This window comes from Tripterygium wilfordii, chromosome 16 (assembly GCF_013401445.1).
Source record: "Tripterygium wilfordii isolate XIE 37 chromosome 16, ASM1340144v1, whole genome shotgun sequence".
NCBI lineage: Eukaryota > Viridiplantae > Streptophyta > Magnoliopsida > Celastrales > Celastraceae > Tripterygium > Tripterygium wilfordii.
In genome coordinates this window covers 3,916,558-3,941,726 of record NC_052247.1, presented here as the reverse complement: position 1 = coordinate 3,941,726, position 25,169 = coordinate 3,916,558, and the positions used below count along the sequence as shown (strand labels likewise).

The window sequence follows — 25,169 nt, the reverse complement described above, 5'->3', positions numbered from 1 at the left end:
CCCATGACGCATGCCACTGAAGTTGACTCGACCACTTCTTTCCAATCCATGCTTTGCATTCTGCACACGAGTGTGCAACACGTGGGAAGTTGTGTTTCTCTGCACCACACACTTCTTTCCAATACATGAAAATTTTCAATGTTTTAAAAAAAACATTGATAATACAGTAACCATGGCGATCCCAACCATTGATATCCTAGTTATGCGAGTTGCAGAGTTGTATGTGTAGTTATCAAAAATCATGTGACCCCCACTGGGCCATATAATGACAAATCCAAGCTGGACTACCCAAGTCCACGGGCATAACGAATACATTTAGACCTACTCTAGGGCTCACTCTGAGGCCCACGTGCAACTTTTGATGCACTATCTAATGACAATACAGTCACGCAAAGCATGTCTGACTCTAACAATTAATATATTCCTTTATACTTGTTTTACTGTATTCACAGTAACTTTCCCTTAGACAGAAACTATGTCTCAAAATATCTTTATTGTATTGACGCCCACACGATGGCTCCGCCGTAGCGAAAGCGTTGACACACCCGAGCACCAACTCATTGTATGATCATTCGCTAAGGGAGCATCATCCAATCCTGTTCATACTAACATTTGTGGACATGACAGATACAGATCCCCAGGTATGATTTTCTATCATACATTATCCATGCATTAATTGTTGCCCACAATACTATCCATACCCCGATCGACACGTGTTCCAGTCACCTCATATGTCCTAACATCCTTATCTTACTTTTCGGCTATCAATCCTGACACCACCGAGATACTTGACTTTCATACACTTACACCATGCAGTCTCATCAATGGGACATAAGTGGGCAACACAACTTCCGAGGTCGATCCTCACTCTCATATAAATATCCTTCTCCTACCTTAGATAGAAGGATCGAAACATTACGAACCAAAAACCTAAACTCTCCGACCCCTCACTAAAAATACTCAGACAAACAATTACGCCATTGCCGGTCTTCTACCTCCGATCTATACTGACTTGATCGTCTGAGCCTCTATGACCGACACCCCCTAGTCCAGTCTAAGAGCTTTCACGGTTGTTCTTATTGTGATGTTTATAGGATTCAAAGGTGCAGACGAGTTCCTCGAAGATAAAAGTTGATCACTCAACGATTGTAGAATTTGCTCCTACAGTACGCACAGTATTTCATGTATATCATGTGGAGCTTACAAATTCATTTGAATCTCATGCTTCCAACTCAGTAATTGAGATACCAACTGCTGGGATATTTATTATAATATAATGAATAGTCCATAGTACAAAAGAATGAGGTCCATTTCCATATATGTAAATTTTTTAATTAGGGGATTTAAGAACCAGTAATATTGCCGTAGTGACTAGACAATCATTACCACATTGGTCAAAGTCAACCCTAGAAAACACCGGCTATTACCGGTCACCTAAAATTGTTTTAGATATATATTACACACACAGAAACGAACCACCATAATCGCAAAACATAACCAAGACACGAGAAAATCCCCGCCTAGATGGTTCATATATCACCAAAATTGTATGACCACTCCGGTAGCGGCGATGGCTTCTGCCCAAAGCGGTTTACGCACAGCTTGATAATCTCCGTAGCGTCTATTATTGCTCTGTGCAAGAAACAAGCCATCCAAGCCTCGATCAAGCTGAAGCCTAAAGCAGGGCTAGCGGGCAAGCCGAAGCGGCTATTGAATCAAATAAGCAACAAGACCATGACTCTGATGCACCACAAGAAAAGGAACGGTCATGATCGAGGGTTGGATATAGCAGCGCCAGATGATTTCGGGGACGGTGGGGTCTGGCAGAGGGAGATCCTGATGGGGGACAAGTGTCAGCCGTTGGATTTCTCGGGTGTAATTTATTATGATAGTACCGGGAAGGCACTTACGGAGGTTCCTCCACGGTCACCGCGGACGAGTCCCCTGCCGGCGTACCTGACGCGCGTGTAGTGAAGAGATAAAAAGGTAAAGCCAAGCGAGACAGTGCAATTTTTGGTACTTTTAACTTTTAATGGTTGGTGTTTTTTTTTTATCTCATCACTCATAAGTATTATAGTTCCGTGTTTTTTATCTCAACTATTTCAAATGTTAAGATTGACACATACGATTTCATATGGATCATGTGCAATACGTAGAGCCTATGATTTCATATGTATCATGTATTTCCATCTTATCGGTTGGAATAATTAGGACAAAAAATAATCGAGATTTTTAGCATTTTCCGTTGAAGATTATGTTGTAACTTGTAAGTTGTGCTTAATAAGGTTGTGCTCTGCTCCTAAAACATGAGTTCCTATCCAAATTTCCCATCCTTCTCTTATTTTTTAGAAATTTCCTTCATACTTTTGATTATTTAGATTAAAAGAGTTTGATAGCTAAGGAATTCGTTAATTATTTTTGAAATACCACTGAGAAATTTGTTTTTCATTGAAATTGAATCTTAGACACACATATGTCTAACCCAATCGATTACCAACTGAATCACTACTCGTTGGTAGGAATTCTTCGCTCGTCACTAGTCACAGAGTCACTCCTTTTAAGTTTCGGAGTATGGAAGCACTACACATCCATAAAATAAACATCCATGAATTTACATAAACACGTGACATGCCTATATGACTTTTTTAATAAATTTTTTTTTTTTATAATCTATGTGACATGCCTATCTGACTTGCCACCTAGATTATGTAGGTTTATGGATGGAAAATTTATGGACATATATCATTTTGGTTCGGAGTAACATAACTGCATAAGTCTGTCATTTTCAAGCCCGGCCCACTGATTAACAATTAAAATTTGTGGCTTGGGCCGGGTAAACCAAGTTGGGCCTTAAGAAATTTTATAAATATTGAAGAAAGAAGAACATATAGATAAATTCTTCATGATTTAAAGCCCCGAATTCCCCAAGGAAATCACGAATCGAACTCCATGAATCCAAGCAGTATTGACGAATTGAGAAATAGAAAATAGCTCCGAGAAGAATCATGAACTCCACAGCAGTATTGACACCGTTAACAGCGATCTGCGAATTCAAAGCTTTCAATATATCTGAACCCTACTCTTCTTCATTTGGGCTTTAGCATTTAGGTTTGGAGTTTGGTAGTTGTGGAGTTGGAAAAAATAGGGTAGGTAGGGAGTGGTCCGCTTTCAAATACTTCCACTTGACTGTCACGCTTCCCACAACTGGGCTGGATCAAAAACTCTTTTTAACAATTTATAATGTTTACTTGTCCAAATCGGCCCAATGGGCCCTTGAGGCATTAGCCCATGAAACTTTTCAACCCACTTGTACTGAACCGTTATCTTTTTGCTCGTTGCAGTTATTGAGTTCAATTAATAAATTAATCATTTTATTTTCTCAAAAAGAAAAGTGATATTGTAAATTAACCAATAAATTATACAATCAACTGTAAATTTAATAATTTTTTAGTGACGAATTTTATGACATAACTCATTAACCTACTTAGCTTATTATTCTTAAACTAATGCGATGTATGAATAGTTGATATGTTACTCTATAGAGACAAAAGTATGCAATAAATTTGTAGAGTCGAACGAGGCCTTCAACAACCTACAAGATCATACTAGAGGTCGATCGTCAAGCTTAGACACGGTGTGGTGCTATGATCACGTGACTGGCACATATAGACTGTATATATGACCCTTGGACTTTGATTAGGGCCAAGGACTTAAATAGGAGCTTCCTTGGAGGCCTTCGACAACCTACAATATCATACTAAAGGTTGACCGTCAAGCTTGGACACCGGTGTGATGCTATGGTCACGTGACTGGTACACCCTTCTACTTTGATTAGGCCCAAGGACTTGGGTAGGAGATTCATTCGCAACATGGACTTTGTGCCTTTGTGTAAAGCAAGGCCTAGTGAGCTTTGACTCTCATGGGTCATATTGGAGATTGGGCTTTAGTGGGCCCATTAGTCGATTGGGCTTTAGTGGACCTCTTTGTGTAGATTTACATCAGGACGGATTTTGCCCATGCATACTCAAACCCTAAACCTTAGGACGGATTTTGGCCCATGCATACTCAAACCCTAATCCTTATGGTTTGATATGTTACTCAAACCCTAAGACACTAATCCCTAAATCTATTATAATATTTTTTTTCCCTAAATCTATTATAATATTAATTTTTTTTTAAAAAAAATAACATATGGATGTTCCTGGAGTTGGAATCCAACTTGATACACATGTATAACCCAACCGATCATCAATTTGAGCCTACGAAGCCTAACCAACCGATTATCAATTTGAGCCCAGGTGTATATTAATCTTGTCAATTCAATATAATAGTGACTAATCAATAACTTTTACTCTTTTAGAGAAAATGATAAATCAATTTTACTGAAGATAAATTTTAAAATTCAAAAAATAAACAAAACAAATATAAAAATAATACGAAAAAATATTTATTCTATTAATACAAAGCAAGACAGTTTTCCTAATAACAAACAAAAGAACCCATAAATTTCAACAAGTAAAAAACGGGTCGCACCATGACCCGCTCCGCTAACAGATGCCCACGCATCAATCTCAAGCTCCGGGAGCTGCATCCTTGACTTTACTCTGCAAGTACCCACCGTACTCCCTCGCATAGTCCTTCACATGGCTCGCCGTGTTATAAATCCGGCTGCGCGCATGGTCAACCCGATCCGAACCCGGCGGGTGCATCCCCTTAAAGTAACGGTACAGCCAAGACAACCCGACCACAACAGCAACCCCGAACCCGCAAACCGACAAAAACCCAGCAATAACAACGAAGAGGATTGTACCCAGCGGAACCCAAATCGGGCTCGTAAAGATGATTAACGGAGCAAAGAAGATGAGACCGAGAACCAACGCAGTGACAGTGAGTCCAGTTAGGAGGAGGAGAACAGCTCCGGAGATGATAAAAGTCAAGATACCCACGACTTGGGCCGAATTCGGCGAGTGCAAGTGTAGTTTGCGGAGAAATGAAGATGTAATTGAGTTGGGTGTGGGTGATCTCTGCTGATTAGAGTTACGGTCAGCCATTGTTGGGGGAGCCAAGCTAACAGAGGGTGAAGAGTGTGAGAGAGACTCGTTAAAAGAGAGAGTTGGGATTTGGATCCGAATAGAGAGACACGTGTAAAACGGAATGCATGCGTGATCACACGTGTAAAGGAGTGTTAGACACTTAGACTGTTAGTTATGGCGGTACTAGATACGCGTGTGGAGGGACTGGACTATTTCTTCTGTGTGTGAAATTAACAATTGAGGCATTTTCTCCCGACTCAAGTATCATTATGTAAAACCGCTCCAAGTGACAGAAGTTGCGTAGACCCGATATATCTACGGAAATCGTTAAATTTTAAGTGAACAATATCATAGATATGAATAGGATGAGATTTTTAACACTAAGAAAGAGATGAATTTGTAGTTTTTTTTTGGCCTCTAGCTATTTCACCTCATGAAGAAAAGAGATGAATTTTAGTATGACTGCAGAAGATGGGCCCAGTTAGCGAAACAGCTGTGATCAGATGCTTGGGCAACCCATGTACGAAGAACTGATGAGTGGTGACTCAGTGCTTGACTACCATATGCTCGGACTGGTAAGTTTAAATCATTGGGCCAATAAACTTGCAAAACGGTCCGTTACAGGCCTCATGTCTTGTTCCATTCCCAGTCCACTATTTAAATGGCCCATCCTCTTACAAAACAAGATCCTAATAATTGGCCTAAACGGTTGGTTTTTTGACACGAAAATAATTGATTAATCGATCGGTTATTTCAGTTGGCTCATTGTAGTTTTTCTTTTAAATAACTGATCAATTGATTGATCTGTTTGGCGGTCAGTTTGATTTCTATGATTTTTCTAACACCCCTAACTAGCCTACCTTAAGACTCCGACTCGCCCCCAAAGCCTAAATATTGTCCCCCATTTTAATCTCTAATCCATGTGATTCGTAGAATATTCTATCAAAATGATGTCGTAAAGAGTGCCAGCATTTTAGGGTGGGAAACAGCTATATAGAGTGGTAAGATCTCCTTAGAGTGGGGTTGTTAAGGGGTGGGCACATCTTGGGTTGCAAAGAGATTTGCAGAGTGGTGAGATCATTGTATAAGAGGAGCTTAACTCTAAATTTTGGCTGCTCCTATGCATATGGTGTCCACGCTCTATTGCTGCCATTTTATATTCCTGTCAACTCTTACAATGCTTTAAAGTGATACCTTTCAATCTCATTTGCTTGACAAAGTCTTATGGTGCCCAATAGGCTGCCAAGGCCTCTCGCTACATTTAGGGATAGGGGTAGGGGCTGTAGTTCAATTGCAATGATAATATTTTAAGGGGGTATGAATGCTCAAAATGTAATATTTGATGAGTCATGGAGGAATGGATGGGTACAACAATGATATTTTGATGATCTTTTTTTTTTTGTTGTGGCATGGAGAGAGGAGGGGACTATGGTTGGCTTAACCCCCAAATCCCCCAAATAATAATTATTTTTTTATAGTTTTTTTTGAGTTATTTAGTATTTTTGATAATCACAATGTTATAATGTAGATGATTTTGTAAAAAAATTAATCATAAACACTGAACTCCTAATCTAAATTCTAAACCCTAAATCATACCCTAAACCCTAAACACTACATCATAACTCCTAAATCCTAATAACACAAAAAAAAAAAAAGGGATAAGTATCACATAGACCCTCTAAGTTACGAAAAAGGGTCAATTCAACCCTCTATCTTTTTTTAGTGCCAAATGAGCCCCTCAACGTCAACTAATGGGTCACGTTTGCCCTTCCATCCATGGTCCATCAAAAATTGTTGACGTAGAGACCATTTTCTGACATGTCATATATATTTATATAATCTGAGTAATATGTGGAATTATTGACATGGAATTTGATAAAAAATTAAATTGAAATTATATTATACAAAACCCAATTCCAATTAGGGTTTCAGTCTTTCACATAGCAAGAACAGACGATTTTTTTTCCCAATTGCGCCACTCTCACTTGCTGCACTAGGGTTCTTGCAGCCTGCAATGGGACAATAGTTGAGGCAAGAAGCAAGTCTATAATATCTATGTTAGAAGATATCAGGAGGGCAATGGTGAGGAGGTTTAGGGACAAGAAAGTAGGTGTTAATTCATGGAAACATGATTATGGTCCATTGATACACAAATTTTTTTTGCACAATGTGAATGAGAGTCATGTATGGGTGTCTGAATGGAAAGGGGGAGGGAGTTATGAAGTCAGACATGGTTCTAATCAATTTGTTGTTAGATTAAGAGAAGGTGAGTGCACATGTGGGGCATGGCAACTTTCTGGAATCCCTTGTCCCCATGCCATCCGTGCATTACATGATAATGGTGACAAGCCTGAAGATTACATTAATCTTTGGTACAAGTCGACACCAACTTATCTGAGGGCATATCAAGTACCACTATAGCCAATTCGAGGAGAAAATATGTGGTCAAAAAGTGAGCAAGATGTTGTGGATCCTCCAAAGTTGAGGAAAATGCCTGGGAGGCCAAAGAAGAAAAGGAGGAGGGAAATGAATGAGAATGTATTGAAACACAAATTGAGCAGAGTTGGGAGGCCAGTAACTTGCAATGTTTGCAAAGGCAAAGGTCAAAATGCAAGAAACAAGGAATGTCCAGGAGCCAGGAGTCAGTAGCCAGAGGAGTACCCTCACTGCATGTAGGACACTAAACCAGCAGACTTCTGCTTCCATTGCTAGTGCAAGTATGGAAGGGACCACAACCGGCTCATGTCAAACTACACAAGGACAGTCTAGCAATTCAATGGCTGCAACAATGTCTAAGTACGACAACCGTTTTCACAAAGACAACAGCCACTCTTTGATAGTTATCCCAAAAAAAATTCAAAGAAAAAATTTATTTGTGGAGAATTAGAGCTGTAACTACAGCTAAAATCACTACAGCCACTCTTTTTCCCTACATTTAATCATCTATGATCAGGCCTCCTAGTCACTCTTTACAGATATGGATTGCTGCAAGAACAGTGCTGATGCACTCGATCACTTAGGCAAAGTTGAGCTTTCTACAGGTGCTATGCTAACCTCATGTGGATTAATTACAAAGTTCGAAGATGTGCTTCATTGTCTCTCGGCAAGCTAACTTCATCTCCAGTGTGTCTATATATATTCAAGTTTAGCATTATTTTCCTTTTTGATCTTCCTTGTATTGACCTCTCAGGACATCCATATTGACGCCCTGTTGTCTTTTTCTTTGCTCTTGATATATATATGATGTCTTGTTATATATATATATATATATTAAAAAAAAAAAACACTACCATGCACAAACAGCAACCCACTTATATTGCCTTTAACACAAAAATATAAATTGAAAATGGTTTATGTACCTTTGATTTTTGTTTCTTTGTTTGTTTAAATACAGAGCAAACATAGAAGCTGTACTGATTGATGATCGGCATTTTTAATTAACTACCTTGATTGCTTTTACCTGGAATAAAAGTGCATAGAGAGGTAATGGGATCCTAATGATGTTGTTCATCTTTGATCTTCCTCTCTTGGGGATGGTAGTACATGCTGTAATATAATCAAACACCCACCAATCCAAAACTTCATATTAGCCTCTATTAGCTATTAATTAAAACATCATCACAACTGTTTATAAACATTATCTAGCTATAAGTACTATACATTGATGAATACTACATTTTAAATTTTACAAAATTGTTTACATAAAAAATTTTAAAAGAAATTGAGCGGGATAAAGTTCCAATCTTCTCTCACGTTAATACTAATAATTATTTTTTTTAAAAAAAACATTGGTAATCGACGAACCACCTAGCCCAATATGCCTTTTGGACAGTTGAGTAAGCGTAAATCTCGAGCCGCCAGAACAACCCACACCACGTTGGTGAAAATGGGCTAATACCTAGGACCAGGAGTGACAAAACTCTGTCCAGTTCGGATGACAAAATTTGTCCTACCCGGATTAAACCAAGTACGGACATAAGTTATATGTTCGAAATCTGGGTTCAAACATAAACTTTTTGTCCGGTTTAAAATTGGACTCGGGTCCAAACACATAAATCTTGTCCAGTTTTATTGTCCGAACCCTAACCTGGATTAAGTTATTATCCGATTTACTTGTTTGAATTTAAACCAATCCGAGTATGGACAATTAAGTACGTCCGAAATCCAAACTGGGTTAGGGTCCAAACACGTAAATATTTCATAAACACATTACGTTAGCCAATTTGAAACTGATTTTTTGTCACCCCTACTAATACCCCTCCCAGAAGTGGGTCTAAAGCTAGCCCACGAGACCAAGAGAACTTCAGGGAAATACTCCCAACTAATTCGAACACTCGACCTCAGCCAAACCCTAAAGATATAAAAACATAAGTTATGAGACAAAAAAAATTACCTGCAATGTTGTGGAACTCCCCATTTAGCCTGGGATTGTCTTGATTTCTGATTAGGAGGCAGTGATTGGAATTCTCCCCAATCTTGAATCACAATCTTCAAATCAAGAACTTTGTTCTCCAACCCAACACAACAATTGGCATGCATTGTGCACACTTCGTTGAAATCTTTGCTTGGCTCACAAAACCCACCAAAGTAAGATGTGTCTAGGAACCTCATTTTGAGTCCAATCTCTTTGGTGATGGAGGTATCGTTCTTGATCTCATTAAGAACATGTTGGTCATGCAACCCTGGGTACTTTGTTCTTGAATTGTACCAGAATTTGTAGAATAAGATCGTCCGATGATTCGATCTAACGAAAGTAAAACCTCCATTTGGAGAATTGTTGCGACTGTAAGAGTCGCCAATGAAGTGATCACAGGCGATTTGGAAATCTGCTTTTGGGTAGAAATGTTTGAATGGGTCGCGAAGCCACATTATGTCTGCATCCTGGAAAACAAAGAGAGAAATCTATTGTGAATTTTGGTAATACTCTTATATATATATATATATATAATTAACACCAATGATAATGATAAAGCCAACTGTTCGTGATTAGAATGACAAGGAAAAATCATTATTTGCATGTAATTATGTGGCTTGAATGAATAAAATTGCTCTCATTTAACTAGTCGGTCCAAAAAATAAAGCCATGAGGGCATGATTTGACCTAAAGCGGACTTTGGGCTAAATTTTCTAGCATGTACCGTCGTGGAAGCTCAACGTGATGTGTATATGTAAAAGCAAGAGAGAGAGTACCGTGAAGACAAAGTTGTAGCCCATTGCAAGAACATCGGTTAGGAGACGAATCCTTGTCCACATCATCTCTAAATAATCTGGAGCCATGAAAAGTGCTTCACCAGAAAAATCAACCCCTTGAGTCTTGAGTGCATAACAATGAGGATGTTTTTCTTGACAACGATTGTATGCCTTTTGATCCAAACATACTATCACCAGATGTTTCACCAGCTTGCTCGTTCCGTCCCCGACCCGAAAACTCTCCAAGAACACATCCAGGATTGAGTCTGGTTCTGCCCATGCGTCGTTCACAGTCGTTATGATCACTGTTTTGTTCTCCATTGTTGCATTATCTAGTACTCGCTTCAATTCAACATCATTCTTCACCTGAATAGCAAAGACCCATTTGTGTTACTAATGCAAAAACAATGTACACTCCATTGTTGTTTCCTTCTTTTGTAATGGAAGCCACTATTACGTGCAATTGCCATAGATATTAAATACTTTTGGGTCATGTACGTGGATACCTAACACTATAGTAGAAATTAAACACATAGTAATTACATTAAGATTATTTATTTTGTCATTCAACCGAATAAGTTAACTTGTTTGTTTGAGACATTTCACGTCATTTGTATTATATTCTAACACTACCTCTCATGTGTGGGTTGAGCAATCCGATGATCCAACACATACACAACAAACGAGCACAACACTAGGACTACTTTCACATGCCCTCAATTGGGGCAACAACAAATACACAAAAAGGAAACCCAACAAGTACAAAACAAACGAGCATTTCACTAGGGCTACTCTCGCAGGTCTGCAATTGGGGCTTTGTTGGCTCAACACATAGGCTAATACCATATTAAAATTAGTTATTTTGTCACTCAACCCATAGGTTAATTTATAGGTTTGGAAGATTTCATATTATTTACATCATATTCAAACATATCAAACAAAGATTTTGCTTAGTTTGCATGATTCTTTGGAAGTTTGGTCATAAAAGTTACTACATAAATGTGCACAAAGAGACAATAATGTCCACCTCATACTCCCTCACAAGGATTTGCCTAACTTCATGTGCATAGACGCCAAGGTGGGTATAGCTGGCTTTCATAATTCAAGGTATTGATTAAATAGAAACAAAAATTATAAACTATGATGTGTTATGCATAGTTATGCGATTCAATTGAACTCAAAAATCTGACTTTTCAAAACAAAATCTCTCTGACACCACTACTCCACCACAAAATATATTATATATTATAACATTATGAACCCAAAAATACTCAATCACATATTTTAATCCATGTTTTAACAAACTTTTGGAGAGAGTTGGAGCCGAAATTATCATGAAAACTGTGAAAATCGTGAATCGTAAAAAACCGGTAGGTTTAATTTATACTTGAAATGACATTTTTGGGTATGATGGTTTGATTTTGATATAGATATGAGATGTCTATTATCGTCTTTTCAATAGGAAATTCTTTCCACCAAAAACTTGAGAATATGAGAAGAATAAAAATTTACTTGTCAACCTCACATTACATATATAACATTATCATATCTTCCTAGTGTTAATTCATTCCTACATTTTATTGAAATATTGAACAAAAAATCAGGGAAAAAAACAATCAAAAAGATTAGCATAGTTTGGTGCAAAATTTTGCTAAATAACTACACGTTATAATTCAAAAACGAATCATGCATACACCCGAGCCAATAATTGGAGTGGTAATAATGATATGCATCACCCCAGTGATCATGGTTTAAATCCCCCTCTCCGTTTCAAAAAAAGAAAATCATGCATAAAATCAGATAAAACAGAGTATATCTTCCTACACAAGAAAAAAAAAAAGACAGAGAAAACAGAGTAAGAACTGACCGGAGAAAGTCCATGATGAAAACTCGGCAAGAACCGCAAAGGATCAGCAGCCAAGTAAAGAACAAGAAACGAAAGAAGAACGACACCCACAAACAACAAAGCGATTCTCGCAAATGGATTGCCACTCATTGACAAACCCACTTTTGCTGTTGCTGTAATGGTTGATGGTGATGGTCTCTCATCTCCTCCATCGATCGAACCAGTCATATCTCCTTGCTTCCGGTCCTCTGTCGATTTCAAAACTAGTTTTACAGAAACAAAAGAGAAACAGAGTTACTTGCAGGCCTTGTGAGGATTAAAAGCAGAGAAGGAGGAGGAATCAGAAGCTTGTGCTCTGTTTCTAACCAATGTTATTTGCTATATGTAATAATTAGACTTTATTTATTGTTTCAATTACTCTGAAGAGGTCGTGGTCAGGACGTCAAGGGTCAGGATCTCTGTCCAAACGGAAATCGAATATTAATTATTATACTTGTATTTTCAATAATTATTTTATTTTCTGGTTATTTCTTTAAATAATAGTCACATGTTTTAAAATAATTTAAAAATTATAAATTAATTAAATAATATTGAGGGTTTTTTTTTTGAAATACGACGTTGATAAATATGTTTCACATTGAAATTGAATTTTGAACACACATATATCTAATTCAATCGATTGTCAATCGAGTCAATTCCCGTTGGCATCGAGATAAATTTAAAAGAGATAAGGACATACCAATGGTACTTTAATTTTAAATTTTAGTTACTTCAATTCAAGTTGTTTATGATGGTAATAATTACAAGTTACATGGAAATTGGACTTTTCTATTTCTTATCTAGAATCCCAAAATAATATCAATAAATCCAAAATAATTTTAGCCAATCAGTCTATGCAGCCCAATTTGAATGAGATATAGGGGTTTTTCTGACGTTTCTAAATCAATTGATTAGTCATTTTTAAACCTGTTTTCCACATTTTCTTCTAATTACTTGAATCACCATTGACTTTTAATTTCATAATTTAATTATTTATCACAAACAAATATTTAAGGTTCTCAAACCGTAATAGTTTAACTGATGAATCTTTTTGGTGCAAACCGTATGGACTCGGAATGTCTTGAATTCGATTTTCACTTGGAGCAATATCCTTGTGGTCACACGTTGAATTTTGACCCAACTTACCTTGTCGTAAGGTGGGAAACTTCTGTGTACAAGACCTTATGACCCGAGTTTAAACTCGTATCGGATGTCTAAAGAGCAATACCTTAGTTGGTGAATCTCTCTGGTGCAAATCGTATGGACTCGGAATATCCTGAATTCGATTTCCACTTAGAGCAAAATACCCTTGTGGCCATACGCTCAATTTTGACTCAACTTACCTTGTCGTCAGGTGGAAAACTTTTGTGTACATGACCTTTTATGTCCCTAGTTTAGGCTCATATCGAATGTCTAAAAAATAAATTTGTATGTTATCATTCTCAATTTAAAAAATATATTTGAGGTTGTCTTTCTGATCCTTACACGGCAGAGGACTTTTCAGCTTCTTTTTTTTTTTTTTTTAAATTATCATAATAAATGATAATAAGCCTGTGACTTTAAATAATAAATATTTAATATAATTTCCTTGGTTCGAAGAAAATAACTCACATGAATATGGTGTACAATTTGTTTATGGTCCTATATATCTCCTTTAAATAAAATTGAATTAAATAAACTGAGTCAAATCTACGTTAATTAATACTCTAATTAATTATTTTATAAAAGAAAAAAAAAAAAGTTCTGACCATGGCCGGTTAAAGAGAAAGTTCGACCAAATTGGGCAGATTTTAAATTAGAGGAGTATACATTGCATGAAAGTCAGTAGAGACTCTCCTTCTCCTTCATGCCGCCTCTCTCCCTGAAACTCGTCAACAATGGATTCCGGGAATCTGCTGTAGTAAAAAGAGGCAATTAAGATTTTTCTAAAAAAATTAATAAAATTTTAAAATGTGGTTTAATCCACCGATATATTTTTTATCTCAAACAAAAATCAAATTCATAACAAGATAGATATAGGTTGTTTCGGATTTATATTCAATGGTCCAGAATTTTTATGTATTTTTCATGTTCGATTAGTTTTTTTTTTTTGGACAAAAAAGATGTCGTTGGATTCATAAACTCGATCCAAACACATTCATAATTTTTTTTTTTAAAAAAAAATTTGATGGCTTTACAGCCACCACCAACAACACTACCACCGCTCACAAATTTGTTCGAGAGAGAGAATTGTGTTATTAGCCTTCTCATATTCTCTTTGCCTTCTCCCTAAAAATCACCCGTACACTTCTTTCAAGTTTGTAGAGGATCCAAACTTGTTTGAGAAAGAATTGTGTTATTCGTCTCTCTCTAAAAACCAAATTCTCCTTCCTTCTCCCTAAAAACCACTCGCACACTTCTTTTAAATTTGGAGTGGAGTCGGTAATCTCTTCCACCGTCCCTTCCTCTCCCCCCAACTAACATTTTTCTTAATTTTGTTTCAATAATATAGACATATTATGGGTTTTTCCCTGAATTTTCATTTGAGAAAGCAGTGTATGATTGGAGATCCGTTTAGCATGTTATGAATTTCAAGTTTCAATATACAAAATTTTGATGGATCTGATTATAAATCTAGATCTATTTTTCATATCTTTGAGCCTCAAATTCTCTTACATATTAGAATATATTGGAATATAATCCAGTCTGTTGTGACATTTTTATTAAAAAAAAAAAAGGTCAGTAGAGACTATCATTCATAGGGTTTATTTTTTAATACGAAGTTGGTTTGCCCTTTCAAGATTTGACTGATTAATGTAAAACTCTCTCATGAAGACGTCAACAAATCTAAAACTCAAGGGAGGCTCTAATCAAAATCCAAACAATAAAATTAAAAAAATAAAAAAAAGAGTTAATTCAAGGGATGCAGTTCACCTAGGCCTTTGGCACAGGTGATGCCCACAATGCTACTACTAAAATATTAGGAATAGAACAACCGACCATACCACTTAAATGCTAAAATTAGCAAGAAGTCAATGAAGCAAAGGATAAAACCCTTCTTGGGTGGGATAGGGAGGGCCTGTAATTTTTAGAATTTTTAAAATCTCAACCATTGATTCTTGAGGGTTACACGTGTTACCATCCCTAATATTATCTCTTTCTTTATTTTATTTTTTAAAAAATTTAGCCCTAAATATCATATCATTCCAGAAGCTCATTGTCGGATTGCTTTCTCAAGAGAGCGAGTCGAACTATTTCTCTCGCTTATAAGGTTCAATCGTTCAATACAGACATATGAAAGGAGAAATCAGGAAGGGCATATACCTCAAAGGCAGTAGCAAGCCATATTCAAGTTGGGGGCGGGGGCAAAGGCTCAAGAAAAATGAGAAAACAAAAATGGGGAACGAAATTGAGTATAGACGTGCTCCCTCAAGTATTGGAAGGAATAGATGACTACGAAAATGAAAAGGAGCAATGAACATGGGTATGAAAATTGGAAGGAATAGATAAAACCCAACAGAAGCAAAAAAGGCAAGCGAGAAGGTTCCATGGAGAGGGAATATGTTGGGCAGTGAAGGTGAAAGAGGGAGAGTGTATAGGACAATCCCCCCCCCCCCCCATCCCTTCTTGGGTATCCTTGGAAATAGAGTTCGACTATGCTTTGAATATCAGAACTACATCCGAAGTCCAGTCTCCTAATATTTACTCACAAAGACGGACAATGTACTAAGAAAGATGGCAACACTTCCAATATATAGAATAGAAACGTATCCAGTCGAAGTATTCGCAAATTCACTGGGTTTTGGAAGCAAAATTCAAAAAAAAAAATGGAAATGTACGCCAATAACAAAAATAGTCTTCAGAATATTTCCACCTTACAATAATCAACTACTTTGATCCTGAAAGGGTAGAGCTTGGGCGAATAGCCGCAACAGTTAAATAACATCATGCCTTGGTCCTGAATAGAACTTGACCAACATAGAGCTAAAAATCAGTTCAACTACTCTCAGCAGTAGAACATAACCCTCTTAACGTTCTCTTTCAGAGCAGGAAGTGGCCTCACAGCAGCACTAACACCGGGTCCTCGAGTGGCCCTCGGACCACCACCTCCACGTCCAGCAGCAGCACCACTCATCATAGAACCACTGTCCGACGTCTCTGGTTCCATGTAGAAGCGAGCTCTGAAAGCTGCGAGATGCGCATAGTAGGCAGGGGGGACTGCAAAATTTGGAAGAAAAAAAACATTAGACATCAAAACCAAAATGCAAATTACTAGGGTACATATGGGGGGGAGAGAGCACAAACCAATGGACACAGAACGCGTGCACCTAGCATATCTGCAAAAAAATATAAGAGAAGTCCTTTCTCAGAAACTTAAACAAAAGGGTAGGTTACAAGTATCTTTTGCACACATAAGTGAAGCTTACACAGAGGATATGCTTAGGACAGATTCCACAAAATAAACGAACTTACGTGTAACAAAGGTTATTAGTAAGCGATTGCAGTTCATCAGCACTGAATTTGTTCTCATCCCACAGAACATGGTAGTGAGCAGGTCGAGAAGTACCCTGTTCATATCACGTTTGAGTTGATATTACATATTTAAACAATACTAACAAAACGATGCAGCAAAAGGAAATAAGACTTCACCTGAATTCCAGCATGGCTGCACAAGTAAAAATCAAATTCAGTGGGATGACATATTTTAGAGTCAACCACCGTGCCTGCAACAAATACCATATGGAAATGAGAGCTTGCATCAAATAGTTATATCTCAAGAATAAAAAATATATCAAATGAAGTTACTTACCCGGTAATATATTCCCACTTCTATCGACGGCATTGCGATCCGAATGATTATTGGCAAACAATCGTGTATGATGACGCTTCTGCACCACAACAAAGGTCACAGGAGGCTGGTAGTTTGGTTCCAGAGAGGCACATGCCTGAATCAAGAAGAATAAAGAGAGGTCAATTTATTGATGAACTTCTAGTGTCAACCAATTTCAATACACAAGCAGCATAGGGTAAAGAGGCTAAAGATATTTAGTTGATTTGTCACCTTGCGAATAGCATCAAGTTCATAAAGCAAAACTTGATAGAACTGCCCTTCGCTCACGCCGTCCCTGGCAAGTAAGGCACACATCAATAATAGTTTGAATGGGAACCAAAAAGAAACAGTGAAAGAAGCATGCGGTAAATTGAAATACCTGTAAAATATGATGCGCTGGGGTTTCTGTCCAGTTGCTCTTCGAAAGGATATGAGGAGTTCCCTGAAAAATAGACGCACCCAAGAAAAAAAATTATTAAACATGCCCCAGTCTCAGAAATGAACATTTCATTTAGATGGAAATAGAGAGTGTAAACCATACTTGATCATGCCACCAGACACTGGACCCCTAACAGGATCATTCCATGTTTTAAAAAGGTCTTGGATAAGCTCTTGTCGATGGGCTTGAGCACAAACTAAACCAGCATACTTAGTAATCTCTGGCCAATCTTGGGAAGCAACAACCTGCATTCAAAGTTCAAACATCTCGTCTAGTTAGTACACACGAAAGTGCACTCTAGTCACAATCAATGCATACAAAGGCATATTTTTAGGGACTTACAGCTGCAATAGATGGACTTGAATCCTCTCCAGGGTGAGGATGGGTAACATCGGCACCAAAAATGATTGTAGGACGGTCACTAACTAGAGGTATACGCCTTGACAATGCATCAACAAGAACTGTATTCCGTCCCCCCACCTTTACGTTTATTTTCAAGGCCACATTTGCTAAATATTGTTTGCTCATCTTAAAAACGTGTTTTGTTAAGCAGCATTGAGAAACAACCCCAAGATCTGTCTCACAGATTCGCTTCAAATCACCTGCATGGCGAGTAATCAAGTAAATGACCTACAGTGAACCAAATCCAGAATTGCACTGAAGATGCACTAAACGAGCAAAAAATGGAAGAGCAACATGAGGCTTCTGTACCATAAAGAGAGCCATTGTTATCTGGCAGAATGACAATGAGCAAATCAAGCTCCCTGCCCTGTAGTCTTGTCACTGCATCATGAAACCGAGTTTTCAAAACTTTCTCAACTTGTTCAGGGCGAGCACTAATTGGCGGAAAAACGGGCTCTCGATTGAAGTTCTGCACAAAGAGCAGAACATACGTTCTTAAATTATACCATAAAAAAGAGCACCAAACACACAAGAAAACAGGTGAAAAATGCCAAACCATGCCAGAAACGCCACACATTTGAGCAAGTTCATAGCAAAAACCATGAGCCGCATTCTCTTGAACCTGCCGAGAAAAGTTTATGCAAATCCAATTGTTGACTGTTCCCCCATTCACCATTTTCTGTGTCACAATGAAATATCATCAATACACAAGCCAGGCTATACATGCAAGCAGAAGTGAACGCCCAAAAATAATTACCGTGCAATCGAATACAACCAGACATGTAAACTCTCACTCTGGCCAACAACTAGCCTACCTAAATGTGCCTCATCGATATGAGTGCTAAAACAAAAACACATCAAACAAACGTTTACTACCCTAAAACATACCAAACACGGACAATAAATATCTTCACCAAAAGAAACCATTTTCATGAGAAAAAGGACATATGCGAGGCAAACATAGTATGTATATGGATCTTTATGCATATTAAGACTTTTTTCCCCATAACTTCATACATCACTTTGCCTTCACAAATGTGGGCATCGCAAGGCACAGCCAGCTCAAGTTAACAGGTCACATTCAGAGTGCACAAAAGATGCAATCATGATAAATAAGGCAATCCAAAGCAGATGCCATCTTTTATTACTTGTGTCAAAATAATCCTCAACCAGCAGCTGCATATACAATTCACATAAATTGTCTAACAGGCAAGTATCAGGCTATTCACATAAATACAATACATCAGACATGTTATATTTGTAGAAACAAATACCATATGCAACAAGGTTTGATTTGATTAGACACAGGATTACAGGAACCACACTCCAAATTCCTAAATTACTAGCTCCATTTATACACCTAGTGCCACTATGATAGTACAAATAAAAAATGCGGACAACTCCACAAGATTTACCCCCTCTTCCCTTGTTATCAAAAACCTACTGACCTTGTCTCGACACAAGGAATTAATGCAGTTCAGACACTCAAAAATGCATCTTATATCGTATGCTCATAGACAATTACAGAAATAGGTACACAGAAAAGCATGCTTACCCCACTCCACTAGAGATGACTTTGAAGTTTGAACTCAATGACAAAAAAAACAAAACAAAGTACCTTATTCATCATGTTCCATTGTCCTACTTGAGGCAGGCAATCTCTCTCTCTTCCAGTGTCATGATACTTGAGCTGCACAAACAACAATATTTGTTAATAAAATATTTCACTAAAAAAAGAATATAGAAATTTGGTAATAAAACCAGACGAGATTTCACGTACTCTGGGTGCAGGTAAAATGCGAGCCTCAACTTGAGCAAGCCTCTCACTGATTTTTATTCCAAACTCCTTTGCATAAGGATCTTCATGGTAAGCATTATGATGAACCGTCTGTACAAAATAATTATCAATGTCAAGGGCAGTGAATTGAACTATAGAACAATGAAAGTAAGATTGCAGGGTGAAAAGAAACACAGAATGTAGGTAAACCACACTCAGGTAGTGGTTTAAGGTCTTGGGGTCAGCATTCAAATGCAGAAGAAAGAAAAACATCATGATACAATTATGTACCAACATCAGCAAGTGTCAAAGATTGTAGGATGTCTAGATTCATTACCCATTAGAATATTACTCAATGTTCTTAAATTACCAACATCATGATACAGTTATGTACCAACATCAGCAAGTGTCAAAGATTGTAGGATGTCTAGATTCATTACCCATTAGAATATTACTCAATGTTCTTAAATTATTAAACCAACTCTGCATCATCATCCATCAAGGATTAGGTACGAACAACTCAGATGATCAGCCTTAATTTAAAATCTTTCAAAGGCATATTCTATGTTTACTTTCAATCAACAAGGATATACTGAATTTGTGGCAAAAAAAAGAACCTGCAGGATATCGAGCTCCCTATCACGAGGACGTTGACAGGTAACCTTCAGCAAAGCAGTGATCTGTCGCTCATTCAATCTCTTAGAGTACCGTTGGCCCTCTACAATCTTGCAGACCTGAATCGACATACTTGTTCCTAAGCATAAAAAAAGAAAGTGGAATGCTAATATGGATAGGGAAGAAACATAGTGCCATATATCTACCTCCATAGGCAAATAATTAGGTCTCTGCTGATTTCCAACTTGTAGACAGGGCCAGTTGGTATGCTGGATGGCAAAACCATAGGTATCATGGAAGTACTGAATAACATATTTCATGGTTCCTCTATCATCCACCGGAAAACTGATACATCCACAAGCAAGTTCCATAAAACAAAGTCAGCAGAACAATAAACAATATGGTAAACAAATTAGATATACTAGATACTTATAAGTGACCAGATGCTCACGCAAGCTCACGTGTGGCCTGTGATGTTAAACCAGAAATTCGATATTTTCTGCGCATATTTCCACGGTGGGTAACCTCGACCTTAACCCCTCGAAGGGCCTTCTTGATCTGTTTACATACATACCAATGAAAGAAATCAAATCCTGCTTCAACAACAAATTACAAGAAATTCCAATGTACAATGACTATAGGATGATTCAATTGATGATCCCCGAAATAAATATTTATGAAAAAAAAATGCAAGGTTACTAAAGTTACAAAGAGAGATGAAGAGTTGACCGTACAGCAGATGTACAATTAGTTGTCGAAAAAAAGAAAATTGACAAATATTACCTTCACTCGATCAGAATCGGACAGGGGTCTCGCCAGAATATCTCTCGGATGTCCATCACGATTCAGCAGCTTTATCACAAACTCGATCACCGGTAAAGGCTCAAAGAACGCAGTGGATGACATATCTGTGCCAGAATTCATTTCATCAAAACACGGGGAAGCCATTTACACCATTTTAAGTAAATCAACTGATGGAATTCATCAAATTGAAGACAATAAAATGAAGCATCAAAGAAAATACAATATAAAATGTATACCAATGTTAAGAGACAATCCCATCTGCGTTGGGCGAATGCTTTGATAGAAGCCCCGCCAGCTTTCCAAACCCTCACCTAGTGGCCGCCTGTTCCCTATATCAGGAGAATAGAAAGATCGCCCCACAGGACAGTACCTGCAACAAATAGAATTAACTCTTGTATGTCAAGCACAGAATGCTGGCACAAAGCCACTGATATGGAGCACGGAGAGGGGTAACCATTGAGTACCTTGATGCAGGAAGTTCTCGCAGCACAATATCAAGAACTTGGAGTGCTTCCTGAGGGGCATCTGCTTGTCTTCCTTGCAGAAAGAGCCCCAGGTGGTGTAAATCAGCACGTGCAGCAAATTTGATTACCACTCTGAACTCCCTTTCCCTCCTGCACAAGGAGAAAAGGGTAAATTAAAAACTACCTTCCAAATTATATCAAAGACAAACATAGATCATCAAACTAATAGAGTAAGTACCTTTGCCCCCCTGCTCCCTCATCATCATCAACAAGAGGAACTCTAAATTCCTTCGATATAAATGGTAGTGGACCTGCTGTGTACAAACTCTTTCGACCATCATAGGCAGGAAGACGCTTTCCGAGATGGGATTCTCTGTATAACTTGACCAGCTGCTCCATCACAGCACGGTTCACACCTCGAGATGTAACTTCAGGCACTATGGTTACCTAATACATGAATAAAACCAATTAATCAGTAAGCACCACATTACCACACATCAGACAGTCGTTAGCACAACTAATGGGGGCACTCACATCATAATGATGGAGATCCTTGTCTGGGAGCTCAGCAAAGAAGTGGTTTGCCTTGACTATACACTTTATACCAATGCTGCCCTTGCCCGGCCGAGGTGGGAACTTCATTGATTTGCTTGAGGAAGGTACAGGTTGAATTGTTTGGGCAGAAGGTGTTTGGTCGGAAGGGGCTTCTTGGACAGAAAGCTGCTCAAACTGTGCCATTGCAGCTTGTGTTGACTCTGGTGGCCTATAGGAAGAACCAACTTCAGAAGGAATGGGCTGAGGCCCGGCTGCATAAGGAGCCGGGGTAGCTTGGTGCAGCTCGGGTACTGATGTTCTGGATGGGCCACCAGGAGAAGGTCCACCATGGCCAGCACGACCACCACCAAAGCCACCACGAACCCCTTGCTGAGGCGGCGCTCCCCTTCCCCCTTGCTGAGGCGGCGCTCCCCTTCCCCCTAGCTGAGGCGGCCCTCCCCTTCCACCAGCTTGGTATTCAGGGGGGCCACCATATTGTTGCTGCGGTGGAATTCCACGACCACGGCCACCAATATATCCTCCACGAACCCCTTGCTGAGATTGGGGACCCCCACCTCTTCCACCACCCTGGTACGTTCCTCCACCACCAGTTCCTCCTTGTTGAGGTGCAGCACTCCTTTCAGTAGGGCGTTCGGAACTGTGCACATCACTACTTCCAGCTTCCTGATGAGCAGGCAGCTCAGTTCGCTTCTTCCTCACCATGGTATAACCTGGCACATAAGGCTAAAAAGGTAAGGTGCGATTCCACCACAGTCCATTAATTGTTTAAAATGACAAATATAAATAATAAAAAGAAACAATACACTACAATGAGCAAATTCGCCAACAAATGAGCAAAAACACTGTGCAGATAAAAATGAATAAAACGCAACATAAAACTCAAGGAAAACAACCGGAATAGAATCGGTCAAAATACCTAAAAAGTAGAGAGGAAATAAAGCTCTCCGGAGAGTTCGGCTCGAAAAACAAAAGCATGGAAGAAATAACTAAACAAAAAAAAAGGGAAGGGATGAACGTAACAACAAATTCAAGATCGTTGATCATCCCCCAATATAAGCAAATAGCAAAATGATCCACGGAAACAGGACAAAACCGAAAGCCAAATCACAGTCATCATCACCTAAAATACCACGAAAACACCAAAACCCTAAAACAGAAGTTACATCACGCAACAACCGAGGAGATCTGACGATCTATAACTACAACATACTACAAGGAGAAAAGCAATAAACCGAGAAATCGATAATGAAACGGAACATAAAATGCTGATAAGGCCATGGATAGAGTATCAAAAGAGATCCGTCGAACAATATTCAACAAGCCACAAATACATCGAGAAAAAAAAAAACAAAGCAGATCCCCAACAAAACACAGAAGAATTAGATAAAGCAGATAATATGGCAGAAAATCAGTATGGAATACCTAAACCGCTGTTGATTACCCCGAAACCGCTAGTCGGAAAACCGCTTATCGATCGATCTCTGAAGCGAAAAAAGTGCCGAGAAAAAGGCCACCAGTAACCAAACTACTACCGCTTCTCTCACAGCGAGAACGAGAGAGTACAAAAACAATGTGAGCCCTACTCCCTTATAAAAATCCACAACAATAGCATCCACTGCCGGCTTATAAAGGAGTAGTTGGTGTATGAAAATGACAAGTCCGTCCCTACCTGACCCCCCACACCTTCCTATCAAACTCCCCCACTCTCTACAGGGTGTGTCTTAGATGTCCTGTTCTTCGTGGTCATGACGTGGCGAACATTTAGGCATTGACGACGTGTGCAAGCGATGCTGAATCAGAAATTGTGAATGAGGAATGCTAGTATGCTACGTCAAAAATGTGATTGTTAAAACTTAAAAGCCCCTAAATTTATGTAACATTAAAAATTAAAATAATCGTTGATTATAAAAATAGATATATGATTCATCTAATCTCAAATACTTTATATTAATGTTAGGGTCACGTTTTTTGAGCTCTCAAGCATTTTTCATTGTGGATATGATGGATTTTACGCTGTTGATTTAGGTTAGGTGAAGAACATCGTCCTTCTACTTATTTATCTTTTTATGAAATCATTTATTTTATATTATTCCACTTATATTTAATATAATGGATACATTTTCTTGGTGGACTATCTAATTTCAGTATTAACCCTTTATTTTCATTTACTGCCTAACTTGGGCATTGGACATTATGGTATAGTTGGAGTGTAGATGGAGTTTTTTTATGTACTAATATATTTTTAAATTTTAATTAAAAAAATAACATATATATTTTTTTTTACCAAATGGAGATAATGCACTACTACCAATGACAGTAGCGCATTTTACTTGAAAATATTGAAAATGAGATAAGCAATTTCTGCCAGTACCTTTCGAGTTTAATTAGATAACTATTTTTAAATTTATATGTGAGAACAACTACCAATTAGATAAGATTCAAAATTTTAAATTTAATTTTAGTAAATTAAATCCCTTCTTTATTTATATTTTTTATTTAGTTGCTGTCTTAATTTCTTTATTTTAATATCAGAAATTTATTTGAACCCTTTTAATTTGGGTTAAATTCCAAAATTTTCGAAAAATACCATTTAAATCCCTTATGACTACCAATTAAATCCTTTTTAAAGGAAATAAAAAAAAAACTTTCTATATAATCTTTAAAATTTTGCATCTAATAAACCCTATTTTTTTGGAAACATAAAGATTCAAATAATATTTTAATATTAAAAATAAACAATTTAAGATATGAACTGAAATAGAAAAACAGAAAAAGAAATAAAAGATTTAATTGATTAAAATTAATTAAAAATTTTGAATCTTATCTAATTTAGAGACACACTAACCATAGACTTTTATGTTGATCAAGGACGTTCTAAATTAATATATTTTTTAATTATAATATTTAATTTATTAGCACATTTCAATTGAAACTGTGATTTGTAGTAGCATAAATAATATTTTAGACATAATCGTTAGTGAACTTTGGTAATAAAAATATCTATGTTATTTATGTATTTAATTTTTTAAAAAGTGTTGGTTGGGAAAAAAAAAAACTCATGTAGACGGGTTCTCTTCACAACCGTTTAAGTTACCGTACAAATATGTGTCCCTACTCCATTGCGCCACATAAGAATTGACGTGTCAATGTTGCCAGCTCGGATCATTCTAAAGCTTAGTGAGTGGGAGTGGATTA

The 25,169-nt window shown here is 37.7% G+C and overlaps 4 protein-coding genes across 4 annotated transcripts; 1 reads left to right on the top strand and 3 right to left on the bottom strand.

The window, feature by feature from the left end:
* Positions 1-1,483: 1,483 nt before the first annotated feature.
* LOC119980472 lies at positions 1,484-2,332 on the top strand. The gene has a single exon (XM_038823177.1). The coding sequence runs from the start codon at positions 1,525-1,527 to the stop codon at positions 1,969-1,971; it is 447 nt and encodes a 148-aa protein (XP_038679105.1). The 5' UTR covers positions 1,484-1,524; the 3' UTR covers positions 1,972-2,332.
* Positions 2,333-4,425: 2,093 nt separating this feature from the next.
* Positions 4,426-5,123, bottom strand: LOC119980471 (oleosin G). The gene has a single exon (XM_038823176.1). The coding sequence runs from the start codon at positions 5,049-5,051 to the stop codon at positions 4,572-4,574; it is 480 nt and encodes a 159-aa protein (XP_038679104.1). The 5' UTR covers positions 5,052-5,123; the 3' UTR covers positions 4,426-4,571.
* Positions 5,124-8,325: 3,202 nt separating this feature from the next.
* LOC119981263 (uncharacterized protein At4g15970-like) lies at positions 8,326-12,461 on the bottom strand. The gene is made up of 4 exons (XM_038824318.1): positions 12,091-12,461; positions 10,224-10,589; positions 9,427-9,914; positions 8,326-8,579 (listed from the first exon to the last, which is right to left on the bottom strand). Exons 1-4 carry the CDS (start codon positions 12,295-12,297, stop codon positions 8,528-8,530), a joined length of 1,113 nt encoding a protein of 370 aa, XP_038680246.1. The 5' UTR covers positions 12,298-12,461; the 3' UTR covers positions 8,326-8,527.
* A 3,350-nt stretch (positions 12,462-15,811) lies between these two features.
* LOC119981061 (protein argonaute 1-like) lies at positions 15,812-23,557 on the bottom strand. Its single transcript, XM_038824029.1, has 22 exons — positions 23,397-23,557; positions 21,954-22,684; positions 21,658-21,866; positions 21,420-21,569; positions 21,192-21,325; positions 20,935-21,059; positions 20,603-20,709; positions 20,358-20,496; positions 20,154-20,270; positions 19,540-19,647; positions 19,378-19,449; positions 18,316-18,438; positions 18,069-18,228; positions 17,700-17,959; positions 17,460-17,602; positions 17,298-17,360; positions 17,150-17,213; positions 16,898-17,033; positions 16,738-16,811; positions 16,561-16,655; positions 16,393-16,424; positions 15,812-16,305 (listed from the first exon to the last, which is right to left on the bottom strand). Exons 2-22 carry the CDS (start codon positions 22,674-22,676, stop codon positions 16,094-16,096), a joined length of 3,246 nt encoding a protein of 1,081 aa, XP_038679957.1. The 5' UTR covers positions 22,677-22,684; positions 23,397-23,557; the 3' UTR covers positions 15,812-16,093.
* Between the last annotated feature and the right edge of the window lie 1,612 nt (positions 23,558-25,169).